General features: G+C 50.4%; 1 protein-coding gene across 1 annotated transcript; it reads right to left on the bottom strand.

The window, feature by feature from the left end:
• On the bottom strand, positions 130-9,027 carry LOC102177792 (keratin, type II cytoskeletal 3). Its single transcript, XM_018049020.1, has 9 exons — positions 8,401-9,027; positions 6,409-6,629; positions 5,472-5,532; positions 4,632-4,727; positions 4,284-4,448; positions 3,070-3,195; positions 2,245-2,465; positions 1,177-1,211; positions 130-891 (listed from the first exon to the last, which is right to left on the bottom strand). Exons 1-9 carry the CDS (start codon positions 9,025-9,027, stop codon positions 569-571), a joined length of 1,875 nt encoding a protein of 624 aa, XP_017904509.1. The 3' UTR covers positions 130-568.

Genomic DNA, 20,634 nt, shown 5'->3' with positions numbered 1-20,634 from the left:
AAACTCCCTGGTGGCCTCTGGCTTCAAGCTCAGGCCAAGCTCTGTGTGGGAAAGAGACTGCGGTGAGCCACTGGCGGTGGATATCAAACCCGATGACCTTGGAATCCAGAAGGAAACGTCTACCACTGTGTCTGAATAAATGCGTTTTATTGCAGATACAGAACAGAAAATTCATACATATCTTGGTGCCAGGAAAGGAAAAGTACTGCTGGAGGGAGACCAAAACATCAACAGGAGATTGCGGGGAGAGGGGGCGCCGAGAGAGAGGGGGTAGCCGGTTGTGCACAGGGCTGGCTGGGGCTTTCCCATAGGACAGCGGAACATGGGCTGGGGTGGGGAGCCCTGCGGGGCGGGGGCGGTGACACAGCCCAGCCCCTGGGCACTGCCCCGCGGCTCGGCCTTATGGGAGTAGATGGTTTTTCCGCCTGATCACCCTTCCCAGGAAATTTTGGGCTGCTCTGCCAGCCGCAGAAGCTACGTAGGGAAAGGGTCGCACGGGTATGTGAAAGGGCGTACAGAGCTAGAGTGTGCCGGCAGGTGAAGGGGGCCGGTGGGTCCGAGACAACGTTCAGAGTTTGTGGTGGGACCGCTGGCTCTGGGAGGAGCTTTGTGTGACCCGGACCGAGCTGCGACCGCCGCCCCCGCTGACGGCGCACGAGCCCCCGGAATTGGAGACGCCCCCGCGCACCGCGGAGCCCCCGGCGGAACTGCCGTCCAAGCCCAGGCCCCCGCGGCTGGCCCTGCTGCCCCGGCCTCCGCTGCCCAGACTCCCGCTGCCCAGACCGCCGCTCCCCAGGCCCCCGCTCCCCAGGCCTCCTCGACCCCCAGCTCCTCCTCCCAGGGCGCCGCTGCCGCCACTGCTGCTGCTGGTGGTGGTGTTGTGAAGCATCTCTGCAAAAAACATTTGGGGTCAGCCAGCTTCTGGGAGGCCGGTCCAGCCCGCCCCTGGGTACCGTCCACTAGGGTTTTGCGGAGTCGGGTGAGGGCAGGCCTCAAGACAGCCGGGCAGGGGAGGTTGGCCTCCCCCACCGCCACCCTACAGGCTCTTCCTAGCCTGCAAATGGTGCAGCCCACCAGCGCTGGCCCACAGTACCCCCCCCCCGCCCCCCTCCTCGGTTTGAAAAACATTATCCCAAAGCATCCAGCCCCTTTCCTGAGAAGGAACCCGGTACTCACCGATGCTCACAGAACTCTGGCACTCCCCAGACATCCTGTTGGGGAAGATCAGACCTCGGTATTAGCATCTGTGCCGGAGCCTCCTTTCCTTAAACACACCTTGCCTAGGTCAACAGCAGTGAAAGCCTTGGTCCCCCTCGCTCCTTCCTGACTGAGGCTGACTGTAAGAAATAGGTGCTCAAAAATGCCATGACATGCATTCCTCCTCCTTTTGGGTAAAGTTGGGCTTAAATTGTTACCCTTTCCCACTAACATCACCTTCAAGAGGATCAGAGCAGAGGGTCATTCGTGTGTCCACCCGTACTCTTCCTGCTCCTCAGGGGCCTATATAGTAAATAATGTTTATATCTGTCCCTTTAAAGGCCAGAGCCCTATAACCAAGTGCCAGCCTACAAGAACCCACTCTTCAGAAACCTACTATTAAGGCCTTAAATAATAAAGAAATAACGTAGAAATGGTATTTATGCCTGTGAAAGTGAAAGTCGCTCAGTCATGTCTGACTCTTTGTGACCCCATGGACTATACAGTCCCTGGAATTCTCCAGGCCAGAGTACTGGAGTGGGTAGCCTCTCCCTTCTCCAGGGGATCTTCCCAACCCAGGGATGCGAACCCAGGTCTCCTGCATTACAGGCGGATTCGTTACTAGCTGAGCCACCGGGGAAGCCCAAAAATACTGGAGTGGGTAATCCATCCATTCTCCAGAGGATCTTTCCAACCCAGGAATCGAACTGGGGCCTCCTACATTGCAGGCAGATTCTTTACCAGCTGAGTTACCAGGGAAGCCCTTATACCTATGAGTCCTCCTCTTTTTCAGACATGTATTTTACAGCTAAAATATGAGACATGAAAGATGGGAAAATCTGCCCAAGATAAGTTTCTGGTGGTGTCACTCTTGCCTAGAAAGCACAGTTCTCCTGAAGGATTGGCAGCATCTCAAAACCCTTAAAGGGGCAGGAGGGGGTGGGTGGAATGGGCCACCACCATCTCCAGCAGTGCACATGCGCGTGCTCAGGCAGCAAAGCCGCCAGACCTCTCAGCCTCGGGGAAAGCAAAGGGATTCCAACTAACCTGCACTCCTCGCCCTCCAGGAGGGTCCGGTAGGTGGCGATCTCAATGTCAAGGGCCAGCTTGACATTCATCAGCTCCTGGTACTCCTTCAGCAGCCGGGCCAGGTCCTCCTTGGCCTGCTGCAGGGCAGCCTTGAGGTCCTGAAGCTTGGCATTGGCATCCTTGAGGGCCACTTCCCCGCGCTGCTCTGCATCAGCAATGGCTGTCTGCAGGTTGGCATTCTGGGTTGGGGGGACCAGAAGTCCAATTTAGGTCAAGTGGATTCACTGAGAGCCTGCCTGTGTGCTTGGGGCTTACACATGGATCACCTCATGTTGGACAAATGAGGAAACTAAAACCCAAGAAGATTAAGCCCGGGCTTCACTCGAAATCCTAGTGCCTCCAGGAATGGGGTTAACACCATCTGGCCTCAAGGACCTAGGCCAGCTCAGGAGTTAGACTCCTCCTATACCTCTCTTCTCCTCATGGTAAGAGTCTAAGCATCTCTTGAAAGCCCTCCTCCTCCAGGAAGTCTTCTTGAATTATCCAAAGAATTGTCTCTCTGCCCTAATCCATGTTGATGTGAGCTACCTTGGCTATTCTCCTAATTTGGTCTTCACACAGCTTCTTTCCCCAACCTCCCTAATTATGTCTGAACTCAACATTTCTGGTCCACATTAGCCTCCAGTCTCCAGGCAGGCAGGATCTGGGTCCATAAGACACAGCCCAGAAGCACGCCCCGTCAATTTTAGCATGCAAGTGGCTGGGACATGAGTGCTGAGCCCTGAGCTTATGGTGCAGGCATCAGCCCGCAGTCTCAGGTGAGTGCTCCTTCCTCCTTTCCACCTGCTTCTTGACGCTCTCAATCTCGGCCCGCAGCCTCTGGATCATCCGGCTGAGCTCCATGACTTCACTCTTGATACTCTTCAGGTCGTCCCCATGCATGCCGGCTGTGGTCTGCAATTCACCCAACTGTACACAAAAAGAGTCACACATTCAAAAGGCCAGCAGGGCCTACTACGGTCCCCTACTCCAACCCTTCTGCATCACAAACAGCAAAACAAAAACAAGAGTTAGGGCCTGTGCAAGGTCACCCACTGGAGGAATCAGGTGCTCTGTCCTCTGTGTCAGGGACACGTGTTACAGCACAGTTGCTGCTGGGATTTTTTTTTTTTTTTTTGAGCTTTTACTTTGCCCCAAGCCCTGTGCTTTACTTCATAGAACCTCGCAGCTCCCTGGTGAGGAAGACATTATTATCCCTATCTTATGAATGGGAAAACTGAGACACAGATTGCTTGAGTACCATGACTAACTCTCCAAGGTATCAAGTAAGAGGGCTGGAGCGTGAATGCAAACATTTCAGATGCTGGAGCCATCTCTTACCCAGCAGGCTATACTTCTGGGGCAGAAAACTCAGAAGAGTCTGATGCTTAAGGGCTAGTTTAGGCCCCATTCAGATTTGGGGATGGGAGAAAGGTGTACAGAAATCCTCCATCTTCTAACTTTGCTCTGTCTCCCTTGCTCTCCCCCCACTTCCTTTCAGACATTGGCTTCAACCCCTCAGTGTGATCAGATCAGAAGCAAGCATGACAGGGCCCAATTGGGTGCAAGCAAAACGGAAGTGTCTCCAACAATAAAAGATATGCAGCCAGAGGGCTTTAGGTTAAGGATTTCTCAAGCTTGGCATTAGCGACATTTCAGACAGAGTAATTTTTTGTTTGGTGGGAGAATGGCATCTCATGCATTGTAGAATGTTTAGCAGCATCTCTGGCCTCTACCCTCCAGACTCCAGTAGCACCCCACCCCCACCCCTAGGTGTGACATTCAAACCTGTCTTCAAACATTGCCACATGCCTCCTGGGGGAAAAGCATACCTTCCCCCCACCCCAGCTGAGAAGCACCAGGTTAGAGCAATGTCAGACCTTTCTTATTAGGAAGGGAGATGTCTGATAGCAAACCAGCCTAGTAGGAGGGAGAGGAGCCACCACGCTGGAAACGCAGAGAAGAATGATTCTGGAGCAGACTCGGCCCTCCTGGGGAGACGTGACGGTATCACCCACCTTGGACTGGTACAGAGCCTCAGCCTCAGCCTTGCTCCTCTGGGCGATGGCCTCGTACTGGGTGCGGACCTCGGCGATGATGCTATCCAGGTCCAGGCAGCGGTTGTTGTCCATGGACAGGACCACAGACGTGTCGCCTGTGTCTGACTGTATCTGAGATAGCTCCTGCAGGGCCAGGCAGACATGACCCCTCCTGAGCTTGCCAGGGGACGCAAGCCACCAGCTCAGAAGGAAGGGCTCTGAACCAACTGAGGGACAGGTGAGAAGGTGTCACTTTTGTCAGAAGGACAGAGAGATGAAACTTTTTCTCTGGGAGACAGGAGGCAGGTGGGTGAGGGGCAAACTTACGGCATCATAGAGGGCCTTCAAGAAGTTGACCTCATCCGTCACACTGTGCACCTTGGCCTCCAGCTCCACGTTGGTCATGTAGGCAGCATCAATGTCCTGGGAGAGAACTCAGTCATGGTCCCCTCTGACCTGTGGGCTTCGCCCAGTCCTGGGCATTGAGGGAGGGAGCCGGGCAAAGGGGCCACAGCGGCCTGCCCCCGCCCCCCGGAGCTCCCACTCAGGGGAAATGAGACGCTCATCCAGGCAGACCGGGCCTAACGTTACCAAACAGACTGCCTTTCAGGCTGGGCCGGAGGACCCTTCTCAGAAAACAGCCAAAGAGGCTGTGAGCATGAAAAGAAGAGCAAGGGCTGGGCCGGGGCCGTTACACTGAGACTGGATGAGGAGAATTCGTGAGCAGGGTCGGGGGAGGATCTAAATCAGCAACACTCAAAGGTTCTCTCTTTTTTTTCCCAAAGGCTCTCTTTAAATCGCTCCTCCTAGGGTAGGGGGAGGAATATATACACTAATATATATCCTTCTCTTCGTCCACTTTCTGATCACAGCTCAAGATCTAATGGGATTCATAGACCCACAGGCCCATCAGGAGGGAGCCGCATGGCTGGTGGACCCTTTGGACCCTCCTCCCAGGAGGGGAGCAGCCAGGCCCTGAGATGCCAGGCCCAGCCCCTCCCAGCTTGCTAGGGTGGAGGGGCTCCCTGACTCTCTCCGTGGCCCTCCCTCACCTGATGGCCTGAAGGAGACCTTCAAAATAAGAGGACTGGACTTTTTCTCCCCTCAACCTCATAGCACCCTATTCAGCAGGGCCCTGGGGTGGGAGGTGGGGGAGAGACCCTTCACCTTCTTCAAGACGACGAAGTCATTCTCTGCCGCAGTGCGCTTGCTGATCTCCTCTTCATATCTGTGAGAAGAGAGGCACTTTCTGGCCCATCTTCCCCAGGAGGTCACCATGGCCTCAGAGCACTTCCCCTCCCGTAAGCAGTGCAGACTCAGGGCTTCTTCGTCCTGCCCTCAGCTCAAGGCCTGGGCCCTTGCACGCACCACCTCCCAGGTTCAGGTGAGACCGGGTTTTTCTACAGGCTTCACTGAGCACTGTGTGCTGTCAGAGGGTAGGGCCTGGAGCCACTCCATGTGCAGCAAGTATGGTAGCCCCATGGGCTCTTGGTAAGTACTTCTTGAATTCATGAAAACCAAGAATGGCACTACAAATGTGCCAGGTCTTATTCTGTGAATGACATGTATTAACTCATTCAGGCCTCACTACAGTGAACAAATACTATCACTGTCTCCATTTTACAGATGAGAAGACTGAGGCGCAGAGAAGCTAAGGAGTTAGTCCAAGATCACAGAGCTGAACGTGGTGGAATAGACCTTGCCCAAGGCACTCGGATCCCAGAGACCATACTCTTACCTTTAAAGTAAGCTGCCTCTCATTCAGAAGCCTATTGACAAGGGAAATACAGCCCACATTTGGAGGGGAATTTGGAGATGATCTAGTCCAAGGAGGATGGAGGGTGTTGTCTGAGTCTACGTGGTTTGTGAGTGAACTTCAGAGTGTCTTGGAACACCCCCACCAAACTTACATGGATACACCCTTTCATTAAATTCTTAAAAGGGTTACTGCCCCAAACAAACCATGAGCCATTATTTTAAAGACTGGGATCTTGAAAGTCAGAGAAGGTGGGGGTAAATTCTGCCCAACGTGTAGCCAGCTGGAACAGAGCTGGCCCCTCCCACCCTCCAACCCACCCTGCCCCAGGAACTGAGCAGCACCCACCTCTTCTTGAAGTCCTCCACCATCCCCTCCATGCTCCTCAGCTCCTCGTGCAGCTTGTCCTTCTCAACATGCAGACCATCCAGAAAGGCCCTGAGGCTGCTGATGTAGTTGTCAAAAAAAGGCTCCAAGTTGCGGTTGTTAGTGTTAGTGCCAGATCCCTGCTCCTGCAGGAGGCTCCACTTGGTCTCCAGAACCTTGTTCTGCTGCTCCAGGAACCGCACCTGCCATCCAATAGGAAAAGGACATCAGGGAGCAGTCTGCAGCCAACTCCAGTCTTGGATGACTTTCCTAGAAACAGAGTTCCCAGGGGTCTCCCAGTCCCTCCTGTTGGGTTGCATTTTGCCTGCTACAATAGTTCAGTACTAACCCCATGTGGACAGCAACATCAGTGTCCTACAACAGAGGCGGAGCCCTGCTGTGCGGATAAGGAAACTGAGGCCCAGAGTAACCAAGGTGACACTACAAGCTAGTAACAAACCAAAACTGAGGTTTCTTGATGCCCAGACTGGATGACCTTCCCACTGTATCATTCACTCATCCATCCATTCATTCCTCAGTCATTTAGTACTCAATAAATAGCAGGAGATTTGAGAGCCTACAGCAGATGTAGTTTCCAGGAAGAGGTTTACAGTACATCTGGGTGCCCTGTGCTAAGGTGAGAAATAGAGAAAACCATAGAGAAATGCCTCTTGGGCTGCCTTAGTCCTAGGAACAAGGGCCCAGATGCACCGAGGATGGGCCCTTGCTGCCCAGCCTGGTTAAATGTAGGACTCAGTTGCGTTTAAACTGAACCACTAGCTAAAGATGTCTCAAACTTTTCATTTGCTACAAAATGTTTCTGTACACAAGCTCAAAGCCAACTGTATAAACAGTGGAATAAATATCAATCAATTGACCATTCAACAAATATTTGCAGAGCACCAGGCATGTGCCACGCCTTATGCTGGCCACTCAAGACCCCAGGACCTGGGAATCCCCCTTCAAAGATGATGAGAGATCTTGCTGAGAAGGTCTTGGACAGTTCTCCACCTTCTGTGGAGAATAGTATTTCCACATCACTTTCTACCTCTCTGTGAATAATTTATCTGGACACCCAGGTATCTGCCAGGAACTAGTAGGTCACCAGGCTTTGAAGAGCTTCCCCTCTGCAAAGTATGATATTCCAATGTTAAGATCAACTTCATCTTCAGCTTTGCCCAAGCCTCTGATGTATGGTGAGAGGACCCCCAATGAGTCCCTACAAACCCTTTCTTTGAGACCTGATACTATCCCGTGGTCACAAAGAGATCGCAACACCTCATACTCGGCAGTCCTGCTGAAACCCTCAGTTAGCAGCTGATCAAGCCTGGATACTCTCTAGTCACCACAACTATTGCCATAGTGTCCCCACTATGACGTGGAGTAGTCAGAGTGCAGAAAGCCCGATAAAACGTCGCTTCAGCCTCACCTACACGCAGACACGCGTATACCAAGGTCAGTGGCCTAACGTTCACAGCTCCTCATGCCGAAATCTTCCTATGAGAATCACCCAGGAGGAGGTACCCCTTACCCTCGCCCCCTCCCTCCCCCAAAAACACTCTGCATCCCTCTCCTTAGGCTGACAGTAGATTAATTCATCACTCAGGTGAATATCCAGCTTTGGCAGAGTTGGTCTCTCTTTCAAAGAGGAGCAGTTGACAGTTTTCCTGAGATGGAGAAGGGGTACAGAAGCCAACAGCGAGGGGACATCCATGGGGGCAACCGTCTCAACAGCACCAGAGGCACCTCACAGAGCTGCGGTGACAGGACTCACACAAAGGGCAGTGGCTCCATCCAGTAAGGGACCGAGGTCGTTTCATCATCTACCACTCCCTTAGCAGGCCCGCCGCTGAGGGATGGAGGTGGAGGATGGACCTGCAAGTCCTTCCTTGGGCGCAAAAGGAAAAGAGGAAGAGCAGGCCAAGCTCATCAGGACCAGCTTTCTCACTGTCCAGCTGTCCGAGGCGGGCTCACCTTGTCAATGAAGGAGGCAAACTTGTCGTTGAGGGTCTTGATCTGCTCCCGCTCCTGAGCCTTTACTTGCCCAATCTGGGGGTCGATCTCCACATTGAGGGGCTGCAGGAGGCTCTGGTTGACAGTCACTTCCTGGATTCCCCCAGGGAAGCCACCTGGGCCAAAGCCACCAGGGCCACCAAAACCACCAGGGCCACCAAAACCACCAGGGCCACCAAAGCCACCAGCCCCTTCTCCAAAGCCACCAACTCCCCCTCCAAAGCCCCTAGCTCTTCCACCAAAGCCCCCGCCCATCCCTCTTCCACCACCTCCAAAACCACTGCCTCCTAAATATCCCCCACTGGTGCTCCCAAACCCTCCAGCCCGGATGCTGCCTCCAGCCACGCTGATGGAGATCTTCTTGCTCCCCCCCAGGTTGTAGAGACTCCTGCTGCCGAAGCCTCCTCCCATCATGGCACAGGCGGCAGACCCACCGCCACCCCCACCTGAGCGGGCGGCCAAGGAGGACTTGGAGGAGGTGACCCGGCTCTGGCCCGACACCGCGGCTGAGCGCCCGCTGAAGCCCTGCCGGCGGCTCCCACTGGAAGACCTGCAGGACTGCTGGCTGTAGCCGGCCTGACGACTCATGGTGGACAGCAAGGTATTCCAAAAGGAGAGCGGGCCAGAAGGTTGGCGGAAACTCGGAGACCTTCTGAAGCTCTGGGCCAGAGGTGGCGCCTATATAGTGCTGGGAGCTTGGCTGGCTGGCTGACGGTGCCAACCAACTAATTGAGGTATTATCAGCTTTGGTTTGCCTGGCAGAAAGAGGTCAAGTCCAAAACTCGAAACACACCTTGGTAATCACCCCAAATTTCCAAATTGCTTTGTCTCCCCAGGGTTACTCATCTGAAGTAAGCTTAAGTTGGGAGAGGGGCCATCCTGCAAGGCTGGACACAGCCCTAATCTCCGAGAGACTTGCCCTCCCATCCCGGGAGTGACAAGTCAGCGTTTCCATACCTCCCCTGTGTCCCCACAGCCACTCTGCCAGCCCATCAAGCCTCAGGAGTTTACAGGATGGGTGCAGAGCCTCAGCGAGGACCTAGGGGAAGAAGGGAGGAGAAGGGGGAGGGCTGGGAAGGAGAAGGAGGATGAGGAGATGGAAAATGCAAGAGTGAGAGAAGGGTTAGCATCCCTCTGGGGCTCTTGCCACCCAGGCAGGAAAAGGTACACATCTGAATCTCACAGCAGGATGTGTTCTTGACCGTGTGGGCCTTGGATGGAGAGCTGGTTGGGGAGCTGGGAAAATAGGGTGCAGGGGGCTCAGGCCAAGAAACAGAGGGATGTACAGAGGACTGAAAGGACGCACGGACCGCAGCCAGAGCTTCCCCAGTGGCTTAGTGGTAAAGAATCTGCCTGCAGTGCAGGAAGCACGGGAGACAGGGGGTTGATCCCTGGGTCTGGAAGATCCCCTAGAGGAGGCATAACCGTGCACTCCGGTATTCATACCTGGAGAATCCCATGGACAAAGGAGCCTGCTAGGCTGTGGCCCCTAAGGTCGCAAAGAGTCGGACACGACTGAAGCACCTAAGAACACGCGCACACAGAGACCATAGCCGAGGACTTTGAGGAAGGCGACAGACAGGGAGGGGGCCTGTGGGGAAAAGAAAGCTGGAGGAAGACTAATCCAGGAAGGAAGAGTGTGCAGACCACCTGGTCCAGGTCGGAGAGACCACCAACCTTTCCTATTCCAAGCTCACACTAGAGAAATCAATCCAGGATTTCTCATTTCTCCTCTCAGCTCCCCTAATATACACCATCTACACCACCTAGGAAGCTTGAGTGGCTCCCTGGGATGGCTATAAACTACATCCACCTGCAGCTGGGCAGGGTCCATTTAACTTGACTCAGACCATAGGCAAGTGAAGGCTCTTTCCATCATCAGTTTTCTAAAATATATTTTTATTTATCATTACAATGTATACGATAGAGCTGATTACTTCCAATCATATCATGATCTCATAGATTTTTTCCCCAATATTCTTTGCATTACTCTTTATTCCATATTAGAAACAAAAGTTTCAGATATCTTTTGACTCAGTGTTCCGAGTTCTTGGGACATATCATCAGTACTTCCCACTCTCCTGTTGGGTTCTTGCCTCTTATCTCTGACTGTTTTTCCAGGGCACACTGTTGACTAAAATCCATGAATTCTACAGAAAAATCATTTAAACTGCTAATTTCCCTTTTCTTGTCACCATCCAGGTTCTAAAAAAAAGAAGAATGATTGCTATTTGTAAGGTTGTTGAGGGGATGGTTATGAGAAAAGCAAACTGTCATATCACTTATCATGTGTGGTATGAATGTTTAATCACTGTTACATTTACCTCCCACCGCCCTTCAGAAGCAAAGACCAGTCTTCATTACTCCAAGGCTGAAAGCGGACCTCCAGGTGCTCCGGAAAATGTCTTTACTTAAAGAGAAAGAGAAAGGAGACTTCTCTTTCCTCTTCTAATTTGGCCTCCTTTGTCCCCAGATACCTGCTCCTCCAGGAATGCCCCCTCATTTATCTCACCCAGCCCCTTTGTTTACCCCTCACCTTCTGGCTGCTCAGTATATGTGCTCTCAACAAAGAGTGCAGGGTAATTGCTCCCCTACAAGCTCGCTGGGAATTGAGCCAGTTTAAACCAGTGGCCCGTGAAACCTTAGTTCCAGGAACTCTGCTCCTGTTTCCTTCAAGCACACAAAGACCCTCAAGTCAAGTGGCCTCGGACAGGGTGGCAAGTGGAGGTTCTATATGATCGAGGTCTGCTTGGATCGCAGAATTCAATGTCCTCAGACTGGTGGACTTTCTACATACACGCACACACACACACACACACACACACACACACACGGGAGCAAAACACAACATGTACTGTGCGTTCACAGTAACCACACATACATCTGTACATACTCACAAAACCTCTCACACACACGCAGACACGCTCTCAACACAGTTCCCTGCCCAGCACTCTTTTCCATGAAGCCCTTGATGTCACAAACGGGCATTCCCCGCTTTGTCTTCTAAACCTTGTTGCTTGCCTCGTTCCCTCATGGCCCTGATTCTTGCCCAAAGCATCTCACTAATCTGAGAAACCAAGATACAGCAACTGGGTCCAAACAAAGGCACAGGCTGAGAGTTAGGCAGCCCAGGTCCTACCCTGACTCAGCTACCACCTGTGTCTTCTCTCTGCTGCTCAGCCTCTTCCAAACAAGGAGGGTGGCACACCTGAGCAAGGGATCCACGCAGCCCTACTGAAGCCCAGCGGGCAGGAGGAAGGGGCAGCAGCGGGCAGTGCCCCAGTATCGTGGCCACCGCCATCTCAGCCCACTGACATCCATGAAGGATAGTCCACCTGGTGAGAGTGGGGACGGTGGCCTGGTGACTGGGTTGGGAGACGGGGACTTTACAACACAGCACGTAAAGCCACTCTCATTGCCAACCCGTGAGGTTGATCCTGACTCCAAAATCCAAATAGTGTTTTGGGTTCAAGTGTGGCTGATGCCCGCATCCAAAGAGACCCTGAGAATGAATGAGGAAATGTCCCACACTGTCTTCCTGTCCCACCTGCCATGGTTTTCAGTGCTATCACAGAGAAATTCTTCAGAACAATTAGCTGATTTCCACCCTTTGGCAGCTGCCAATGCCAGGGCCCAGTTTGAATATGCTGAGAAGTCAGTTTGCATTTCAAATGTCGAGAACAAAGTCCAAAGAGCTTGCGGTGGAAGTCTGGGACTCTAATGAGGGCCCAGCCCAAATCTCTTATTCCTGACAAATCCCACTCTAATCCCCCACACCCACAGACTATAAAAGCCCAGCCGCTCTCCTCTGACACCTCTTAGGGAGAGAAATGGTGTGCTTCTGGCCGGGAGGTGCCACCGCTGAAAGCAGTAGGTGGGGCTTTCTAGGAGGTGAGGGCACAGGGGTCCCAGGGGAGACACGGGGCCCTGCACCACCTCCTCTCCGTGGTCACAGCTGCGCCTCCCAGGACGGCACCCTGACTAAGGCTGCCTCTGCTCTGGGGAAGCTGGGCCCTCACTGGGAGAACTAGGGAGGAGGAGGAGGGATTGCTCCTGCCCACAGGCAGCCCCAGCTTCTCTGGGGACCGGTGCACTCAGATGCGGGTGCTCAGGGCTAAGGACAGGCGTGGCAACACAGGGCACAGCTGCTGGGCCAAGGACAGCAGGTGGGAAAGAGCCAAAGAGGGAGAAGGAGATGGGGCTGCACCAAGATGGGGGACCCTGGGCCAGGAGGCCTGGCAGGAAGGGCGGGGTGGACGGTGTCCTGGGCAGAGTCGGCCCTAGGGTCTGCAGTCGGAGGGCATGCTGCTCCACAAGGAACCGCTCCTCGACACTGAGCTCCCCAGGGAGGGGCCAGCCCTGTGGCATCTGGAGCTCAGGAAAAAAAGTCTAAGGCCCAGCAGCTGCAGTCTTGAACTTAGCTCAGTCCTGAAGGAGAGGGCCAGGAGAGAAAGGATGGCTTCCTCACAGTGCCCAGACTCTCCCAGCCAGAAATCTTTCAGAGCGATGCCACGGGAGGGCCCTCTAGCCAGAAGCTGGAGGCCCAAGCCCCAGGCTCCAGACCCCTCTGGGCCTCCAGTTAGCCAGTCATGAAATAGAGCTGATACACCTCTGCTCTCCCATTTGAGCAGAGAGGATGGGAGGTTAGTTAAGTACAGTAAAGGGCTTTATAAACTGAACAGCAGGAGTCCTGTGTTGACTCGGGGGGTTCTAATAGCAGAAAAGCAAGTCATGAGGGTGCTGGCTGGGTGGCAGGCTCCATAATTAATACTCTACAGACTTCTCCCCACTTGACCCTCATTGCAATCCTATAGGGAAGATTTGTAGCTCCATTTTACAGATGAGGAAAACTGGGGCCTGGAAATTAAGTGACTTGTCCAAGACCACAAGTGCAAAGCCAGGCCTCCGACTCAGTTCTGTCCCAATCTGGAGGCCATGCCTGTGGCCCCACAGGGCGTTCTGCGTCTGTTCCTTCCCAGAGCTCAGTTCATGGAGCAAGCCCTGACTCTGAACAGTTGATGGGATTTGATCACATTCTGGAAATGGCAGGTAAAACCAGAGCATGGAGTGGGGAGGAGAGTCACAAAGACCACCACACACTTGTCCAGGGATGGTCCCAGGAGGGCACTTTGTGTCATTTCCCCCGCAGAGGTGACAGTTTGTGCTGAGCTATCCCCCTCCTTCCTGGTCAGGCCCATGGCCCGGATTTTGCAAACTGGTGGACCCCAGTCTGGAGCCATGGGCCACTGAGACACAAAGCAGTTCACAGCTGCCGACCGTTGCCTCCCTCAGACTCTGCATGAGGCCCTAGTGTGAGCCCACCGCCCTCACCCACGCCCAGCCACCACTTCCTGGGCACCTCTCTGGCCGGGCACTACCCTGACCTCCTCTCACCCACTCTTCCTCTGTCCTAGGGATCATGAAGAGTCCTCAGACTTAAAGCCCCTTCCCCCTTCCCTTTACACCCCAAACTGATGCATCATTTAGGAGCAGCCCAGCCCCATCACAAAGCCTCATATGACCAGCCTGGCCCCTCGGCCTCTTCTGTCCTAAAGCACCTGGGACGCCTGTTGCCCCTACCACATCCGTAAGTCACATGAAGGCATCTTCCCTCCCTTAAACCAGTGTGAAAGCCCTTGGAGGGCAGGCCGCATACCTGGGGGAGTCCTCTGTCCCCCAGCACCCAGCCAGCTTTGTACAACTCAGGAAGTTCTTGGTTCCCTGTAAAAGCCAAGCCACAGCCTCATAGGCATACGTGCCAGCACTTAACAGTTTCTGACATTTGTGGAGTGTCTTCAACTTTTTAAAACCCTTTCACTTATCTGACTCGACAGACAAATGGGCAAAAAACACCACCTAGAGATACACACCCTCCTGTGACTCACAGACAAAGCACTTTCATACAACTTGTGACCCCAAATGGAAATGACAAAAGCATTAAGCATGAGTTTGAAGACTGATGCAGTCAGGAGGTAGATTCTGTCCCAACCTATCCACTGATTCTGCTCTCTGCTAAAAGGCATGAAGATTAGAACAGGAAGTGAAGGTCAGGCACAGTGTTTGTTCAGAGGACCCAGAAGGAGTGTCCAAACTCTGTTTCCTTAAGACTTCATTCTCTCCAAGGAATCCAACATGGACCGCTATCCACTCAATCATCTCTCCAAACATCCGTTCATTCTCTCAGCAATCACTGTTAAATGCCTACATATGGCTGGTCCCAGGCTACCCAATAGGAACACAATGATACGCAAGACAGGGTCCAAGATCCGGAAAAGCTTCCAGTTGTATTGAAGGAAGGGATCAGTCATGTAAACAGCTCCTTATAGTACTTTGGGGGTCAGCATTTTTGACAGAAGATCAAAAAAGTGCCATGAGTAGACAATAATTAAAGGCTATGGAAGGTATCAGGGAGAAGGTCGTTTTCAGTGGGGTGTTGAGGGATGAGTAGGAGTGGGCCCAGTGGGTGCACAATAGGAGAAATATACCCCACGTAGAGAGGAAAGCATTTCAAATGTTGGTGAGGAGAGAGAGAGTTGGTGAGAGATCCCACATACTTGTAGAACAGGAGACATGGAGGAGGGGGACAGGTGATAACAAAGAGCTGGATGTGTAGGTCGAAACTGATGGCAATGATCTCTGTTCTGTGCTGCAAATTTGGGACTTCAATCTGTGGACAGTGGCCCTCAGTGCTGAGTGCACATCAGATCACTAGATAGCTTTTTTTTCTTTTTTTAAATCTATTTTTAATTGAAGGATAATCGCTTTACAATATTATGTTGGTTTCTGCCAAACATCACCATGAATCAGCCATAGGTATACATATGTACCCACCTTCTTGAGCCTCCCTCCCCACCCCACCCTTCTAGGTTGTTACAGAGCCCCAGTTTGAGTTCCCTGAGTTATACAGCAAATTCCTATTGGCTATCTATTTTAGGTATAGTAATATATGTTTCCATGTTACTCTGTCCAAACATCCCACCCTCTCCTTCCTCCCCCCACCACCGTGTCCATAAGTCTGCTCTCTATGTCTGTGTCTCCATTGTTGCCGTGCAACTGGGCAACCTGAAAGAAATGGATAGCTTTTTAAAATCCAGGTCCTCAAACTCTAGTCCTGACTTCCGGAGTCAGAATCTTAGGGAATGTGGCCCAGAACTTGGATTTTTGTAAAGCTCCAGCTTGCTTTGATTTTGATGGACTAATTTTTATAACAAAAGGAACTTTATCAAAGGAGGAAACTTCCATGTTTTTATGAAGGGCTGGGTAACAATAAGAGAGTCACCTGTTCTGTCTTCAAACCAGACACAGAGTTTCATCTAGTCCAAGAGGTCTGGACCAGTCACTCAACCTTTAGATACAGCTGCAAATACTGATGACTGCAAGGTACCCAGAGCCGTTAAAAGGGGGCAGGGAGCTTGAAAACACATTGCTGAGAACAAGAAAATGCAAACCTGAGCCCCGGGCAAAATATGCACGATACATACATCTGATGGATCTCAAAAACATCCTGCTGCAATGAAGAAGTCAGACACGAAAAGAATATGTGCTATATGATTCCGTTTGTACGAGATTTTAAAAGCGACAAAACTAACCTATTGTGACAGAAAGCAAGCCCAGCCTGGGCCTGAGGGCTGGCGGGTGAAGGACTGCAAAGGGGCAGGAGAGCATTTTGGAAGGTGACCTAGATTTTGACTGTGGCAGTAGTTACCCTGGTATATACATTTATCAAAACTGATTGAAATGAATTGTTACTGTTATGTAAATTGTACCTCAAAGAAGTTTATTTTAAAAGGGAAATAGGAAGAGACAACAGGAAGAACAGAACACTCCTGTTAAAGATAACATGAGCTCTGGCTATTCTTTGGAATGAGTATTCCAAGGAACTTCACTGTATTGATTTGTCCCCATTTATACCAGGCCATGGTTCCTTAAGGCAACAGCCGTGTTATGCTTCTCCACAGCAGGGCAACGTCGTGGTACATTGGTCTCAATGAAATTTAACTAAATGGATAAATAACTCGCCCAGGAAGAATATGTAACATGAAAAGAACAGTAGATCAAAGAAGGCACCCAAGAAAACATCAGTACTTAAATACTTTTCATTTTATTTTTAACTATAAAATATTTCAGTCATACAGGAAACAACATAGCAAACACCTATGTGTTCACCATCAAGGTTAACCAGATGGACATCTCTCTCTTAAAGTGTGTAGAATCCTCAGTTTGATGACCATGTGGAAGAAAGAAGCGTACACAAAAGCCAACTGCAGATCTGAATGTGAATGAGATTACAACAGTAAACCTTTTAGAAAACACCAGAGAATATCATCATGACCTTTGAGTAAAGAGCAGAGTATAGGACATGAAAGCACCACACAAAAGAAAAATACGATGAACTTATGAAGTACAGTAACTATTTTATCAAAAACTCCACTGAAGAGTGAAAAGGTACCCTACAGAGTAGGAAACAGTATTCATACATGAGCAAAGGGCTAATATCCAGAACATATAAAGAACCCCTATAAATCAACAAAAGAGACTGACAGTTACGGAAGATGGTATCCAAATGGCAATAAATATATAAAAGGAGCCCAGCATCATTAACCACTATGGGACATACAAATTAAAACCACCAAGACATACAATAATGCATCCTTCCAAACAGCTAAAATACAAAGGAAAAGTGAAAGTGAAAGTCGCTCAGCCGTGTCTGACTCTTGGCCACCCCGTGGACTATACAGTCCATGGAATTCTCCAGGCCAGAACACTGGAGTGGGTAGCCTTTCCCTTCTCCAGAGGATCTTCCCAACCCAGGGATAGAACCCAGGTTTCCCACATTGCAGGCAGATTCTTTACCAGCTGAGCCACAAGGGAAGCCCAAAATACAAAAGAAACTACCAAATGTTAGCAAAACTATGGAGCAGCTGGAACTCTCCTATACTACTAGGATGGCTACCTAGGGAAATTATTTGGAGTATCTGACATAACTTAGCACATCAGTGCCCTACGAACTCGGCAATCTCACTAGCAGGTATTCACAAAGCCATGGAGAGGACACGCGTATTCACCAAAAGACATGGACTGGAATATTCACTGACACGTTGTTCATGACAGCTGAAAATATGAATCCAGTGCCCCATCACAACAGAGAACACAAGTAAACTGGGGATAGCACACTGATGAGAATGAACGACTTTCAACTGCACGACTGGTTTGGGATGATTCTTCATATATTGTGTTAAGTAGAAGAGTCCAGCCACAAACCGTATGCTTCTGCTTATATAAAGTACAAACACATTAAAACCTAACCTATGGGAATTCCCTGGTGATCCAGTGGTTAAGAATCTGCCTGCTAGTGCAGCGGAGATGGGTTCAATCCCTGATCAGGGAAGATTCCACATTACACAGGGCAGCTAAGCCCATGAGCCCCAGCTGCTGAAGCCCATGACCCTAGAACGTGTGCTCTGTAACAAGGGAAGCCACTGCAGAGAGAAGCCTGTACACCAGAGCTAGAGAGCAGCCCCTGCTCACCGCAACTAGAGAAAGCCCACACGCAGCAACAAAGATCCAGCACGGCCAAAAATAAATGATACATTTTTAAAAAGCTAACCTTTGCTGCTAGAAATCAGTATTTTCCTGGGGTTGGGTGGGATGGGAAGTGGTTGGAAGGGAGCTGGGCATGCGGGCTTCTAGGGTCGTGGGAATGGATGTCACATGAGTGGGTTCAATTTGTGAAAAGTCATCAGGCTGAACACTTGAGGTCTGTCCTCTTTTCTGTATGTATATTACAGTCCAATAAGTTTTTTTTTTTTTTTAATGTTGCAGAACTCCAGCATTTAATGAGTAGACTGAGGAGGAGAAAGCCACAGAAGAGATTGAGAAGTCAGGGCACAAGAGGTCACAAGAAAATAAGGGTAAAAAGGGTGAACAGAGTCAGAGCTTCAGAGGGTTTAGGGAAATGACAAAAAATAGGCCACCGTGGGGACTATGAGGTTGTCCCTGCACAGTCAGTTTGGTGGGCAGAGGGAGATCCTGATGGTAGAGGGCAAGGTGAATGAGATGTGCTGGGCAGATTCTTATCTTGCCAGGGTCTCCCTCCAACTCTGAAAGAAGGTCCTCCGAAGCCACCTCTCATGTCCCCCACTCCAGCTCCCTCCAAAGGCACCCGAACACCTCTGAGCCAGGCCCCCAGCCTGGACAGCACATCCAGCCACACTGAGTAAGATCTTCTAGCACCCTCTCCCTCCAAGGCTATACTGGCTTCTGCTGCCAGAGGCACCCTTATGACACAGGCTGTAAAGACTGACTGGGCAGGTAGAGAGTCAGCTCTGGCCAGATGCTGCAATGCAGAGAGACAACTGGAGCCCTTGGTGGCCTGGGACGGCCTGCTGGATGGCTGGCTTGTTTTCAGAAAGTCTTGGAGGAAAGGGCCTTCTGGCACAGGGAGGGGGGTGGGCGTTTTTATACGTTCCAGTGAATTGGTTCATTAATTGGATAATTTCCTGTGCTTGATTTTTCTAGCCAAAATGGGTCAGTGCCTCAGATCTTAAACATACCTTAGCTGAAATCCTGGAGTCACAAGATGCTTTGATTTTTCTGACATTAATGCTTCCCTGGTGGCTCAGACATTAAAGAATCTGCCTGCAGTGAAGGAGACCCAGATTTGATCCCTGGGTCAAGAAGATTCCCCTGGACAAGGGAATGGCTACCCATTCCAGTATTCTCGCCTGGAGAATTCCAAGAACAGAGGAGCCTGGAGAGCTACAGTCCATGGGGTCACAAAGAGTTGGACACGACCGAGCAACAAACACTTTCACACTTTCACTCTGACATTAGTCTTATTTTGCCTTTATCAGATCCAAAGCAGAAAAGCACTTAGGCTGTGCTGCTCCCTAAGGGGGCCCAACCCTAAACTTCAAGGCATCTGCTTAGTGACTTTCCATGCTCCTCTCATCTGCAGTGACCTGGGTCATTGGCTCTTGTCACTCAGATCCCAGCTTTTAAGGAAGAGGTTTGTAGGAGAACTTTGTCTCTAGAAATTGTGTTCAAAGTATGGTCCTCCTTAGAGAAAGTTTATAACTACTGGGTCCATGCACTCTGGAGCCCACTCATCACGATTAGAAAGATGCCCCCATACCCCAACAAAGAGCCCACATGCTGCAATGAACCCTACATGCTGCAACTAAGACTCAACACAGCCAAGAGTATAAATAGATAAATGTTTTTAGATAAATAAATTACAAGGGATGAAAAGGAGGGATGGAAATCTGTACCTGTGAGCCAGTGACTATGCATAAACATTATTTAGGGCTGATTCAAACAAGTGCTTTGAATGAAAACATTGATGAAGCATTATGGGAAATGTGAACTGAGACTGAATAGGTGATCATATTACTAAAGAGTTAATGTTCATCCCACAGAGAGTCATAGTGTTATTCAGTCAGTTCAGTCCCCCAGCCATGTCCGACTCTTTGCAGCCCCATGGACTGCAGCATGCCAGGCTTCCCTGTCCATCACCACCTCCCAGAGCTTGCTCAAACTCATGTCTGTTGAGTCAGTGATGCCATCCAACCATCTCATAATGTTACTATGGTCACATTATGTAAAGGGTCTTTATATTTGAGAGAAGCTTACGAAAAACTTTATGAATAAAATGATATGACATCAGGATTTGCTTCACCATAATCAGGAGGGGTAAGAGGAGTGGGTAGAACAAAGATAAAACAAGATAATGAGTTGACTGTTGACCTGGGTGAAGGATCCAGAAGCACTGATTATACTACTCTCATTTTCATAAGAGGAATTTTGAAATTTTCCATGAGAAAAAGATTTTTAAATAGCTACTTCACATAAGACTAAATATAACACTTTTCTTCTCTATAATACACGAGCAATTTTTGCTTTAAATAGCAGTTTCTCTTCCAAGTACACCCAAATGAGGACATTATTGCGTATAACTCAAATTTGTAATTTGCCTGAACCTGGCCACTATAATGAGAAGTTGGGTGGTAAGATCAAAATCCAAAAATAATTTGACAGTTTGGGGCTTGAGCCAAATCTAACAGGAAAGATTTAACAGAGATTAATGTAAATCAAAACCTTAGATGTATGAAAACAAAACAAGCTGTATGGTTCAGACTGGGGAGATTCACAATAGCTTTTATAAAGTGGCGCCAGCTCAGGATGACTCAGCAGCAG

Source organism: Capra hircus, chromosome 5 (assembly GCF_001704415.2).
Source record: "Capra hircus breed San Clemente chromosome 5, ASM170441v1, whole genome shotgun sequence".
Lineage (NCBI taxonomy): Eukaryota > Metazoa > Chordata > Mammalia > Artiodactyla > Bovidae > Capra > Capra hircus.
The sequence above is the reverse complement of the archived record's forward strand: the minus strand, read 5'-3'. Positions and strand labels throughout refer to the sequence as shown.

What these genes read in the sequence shown, in the direction of transcription:
- LOC102177792 (XM_018049020.1), bottom strand. Translation starts at nt 9,027, where the DNA reads ATGAGTCGTCAGGCCGGCTACAGCCAGCAGTCCTGCAGGTCTTCCAGT. An exon ending in GTGGAGGACTTCAAGAAGAG is followed by an intron (nt 5,533 to 6,408) that starts GTGGGTGCTGCT and finishes CTCTTCTCACAG; the next exon opens with ATATGAAGAGGAGATCAGCA. An exon ending in CTGGAGGGCGAGGAGTGCAG is followed by an intron (nt 1,212 to 2,244) that starts GTTAGTTGGAAT and finishes CTTCCCCAACAG; the next exon opens with GATGTCTGGGGAGTGCCAGA.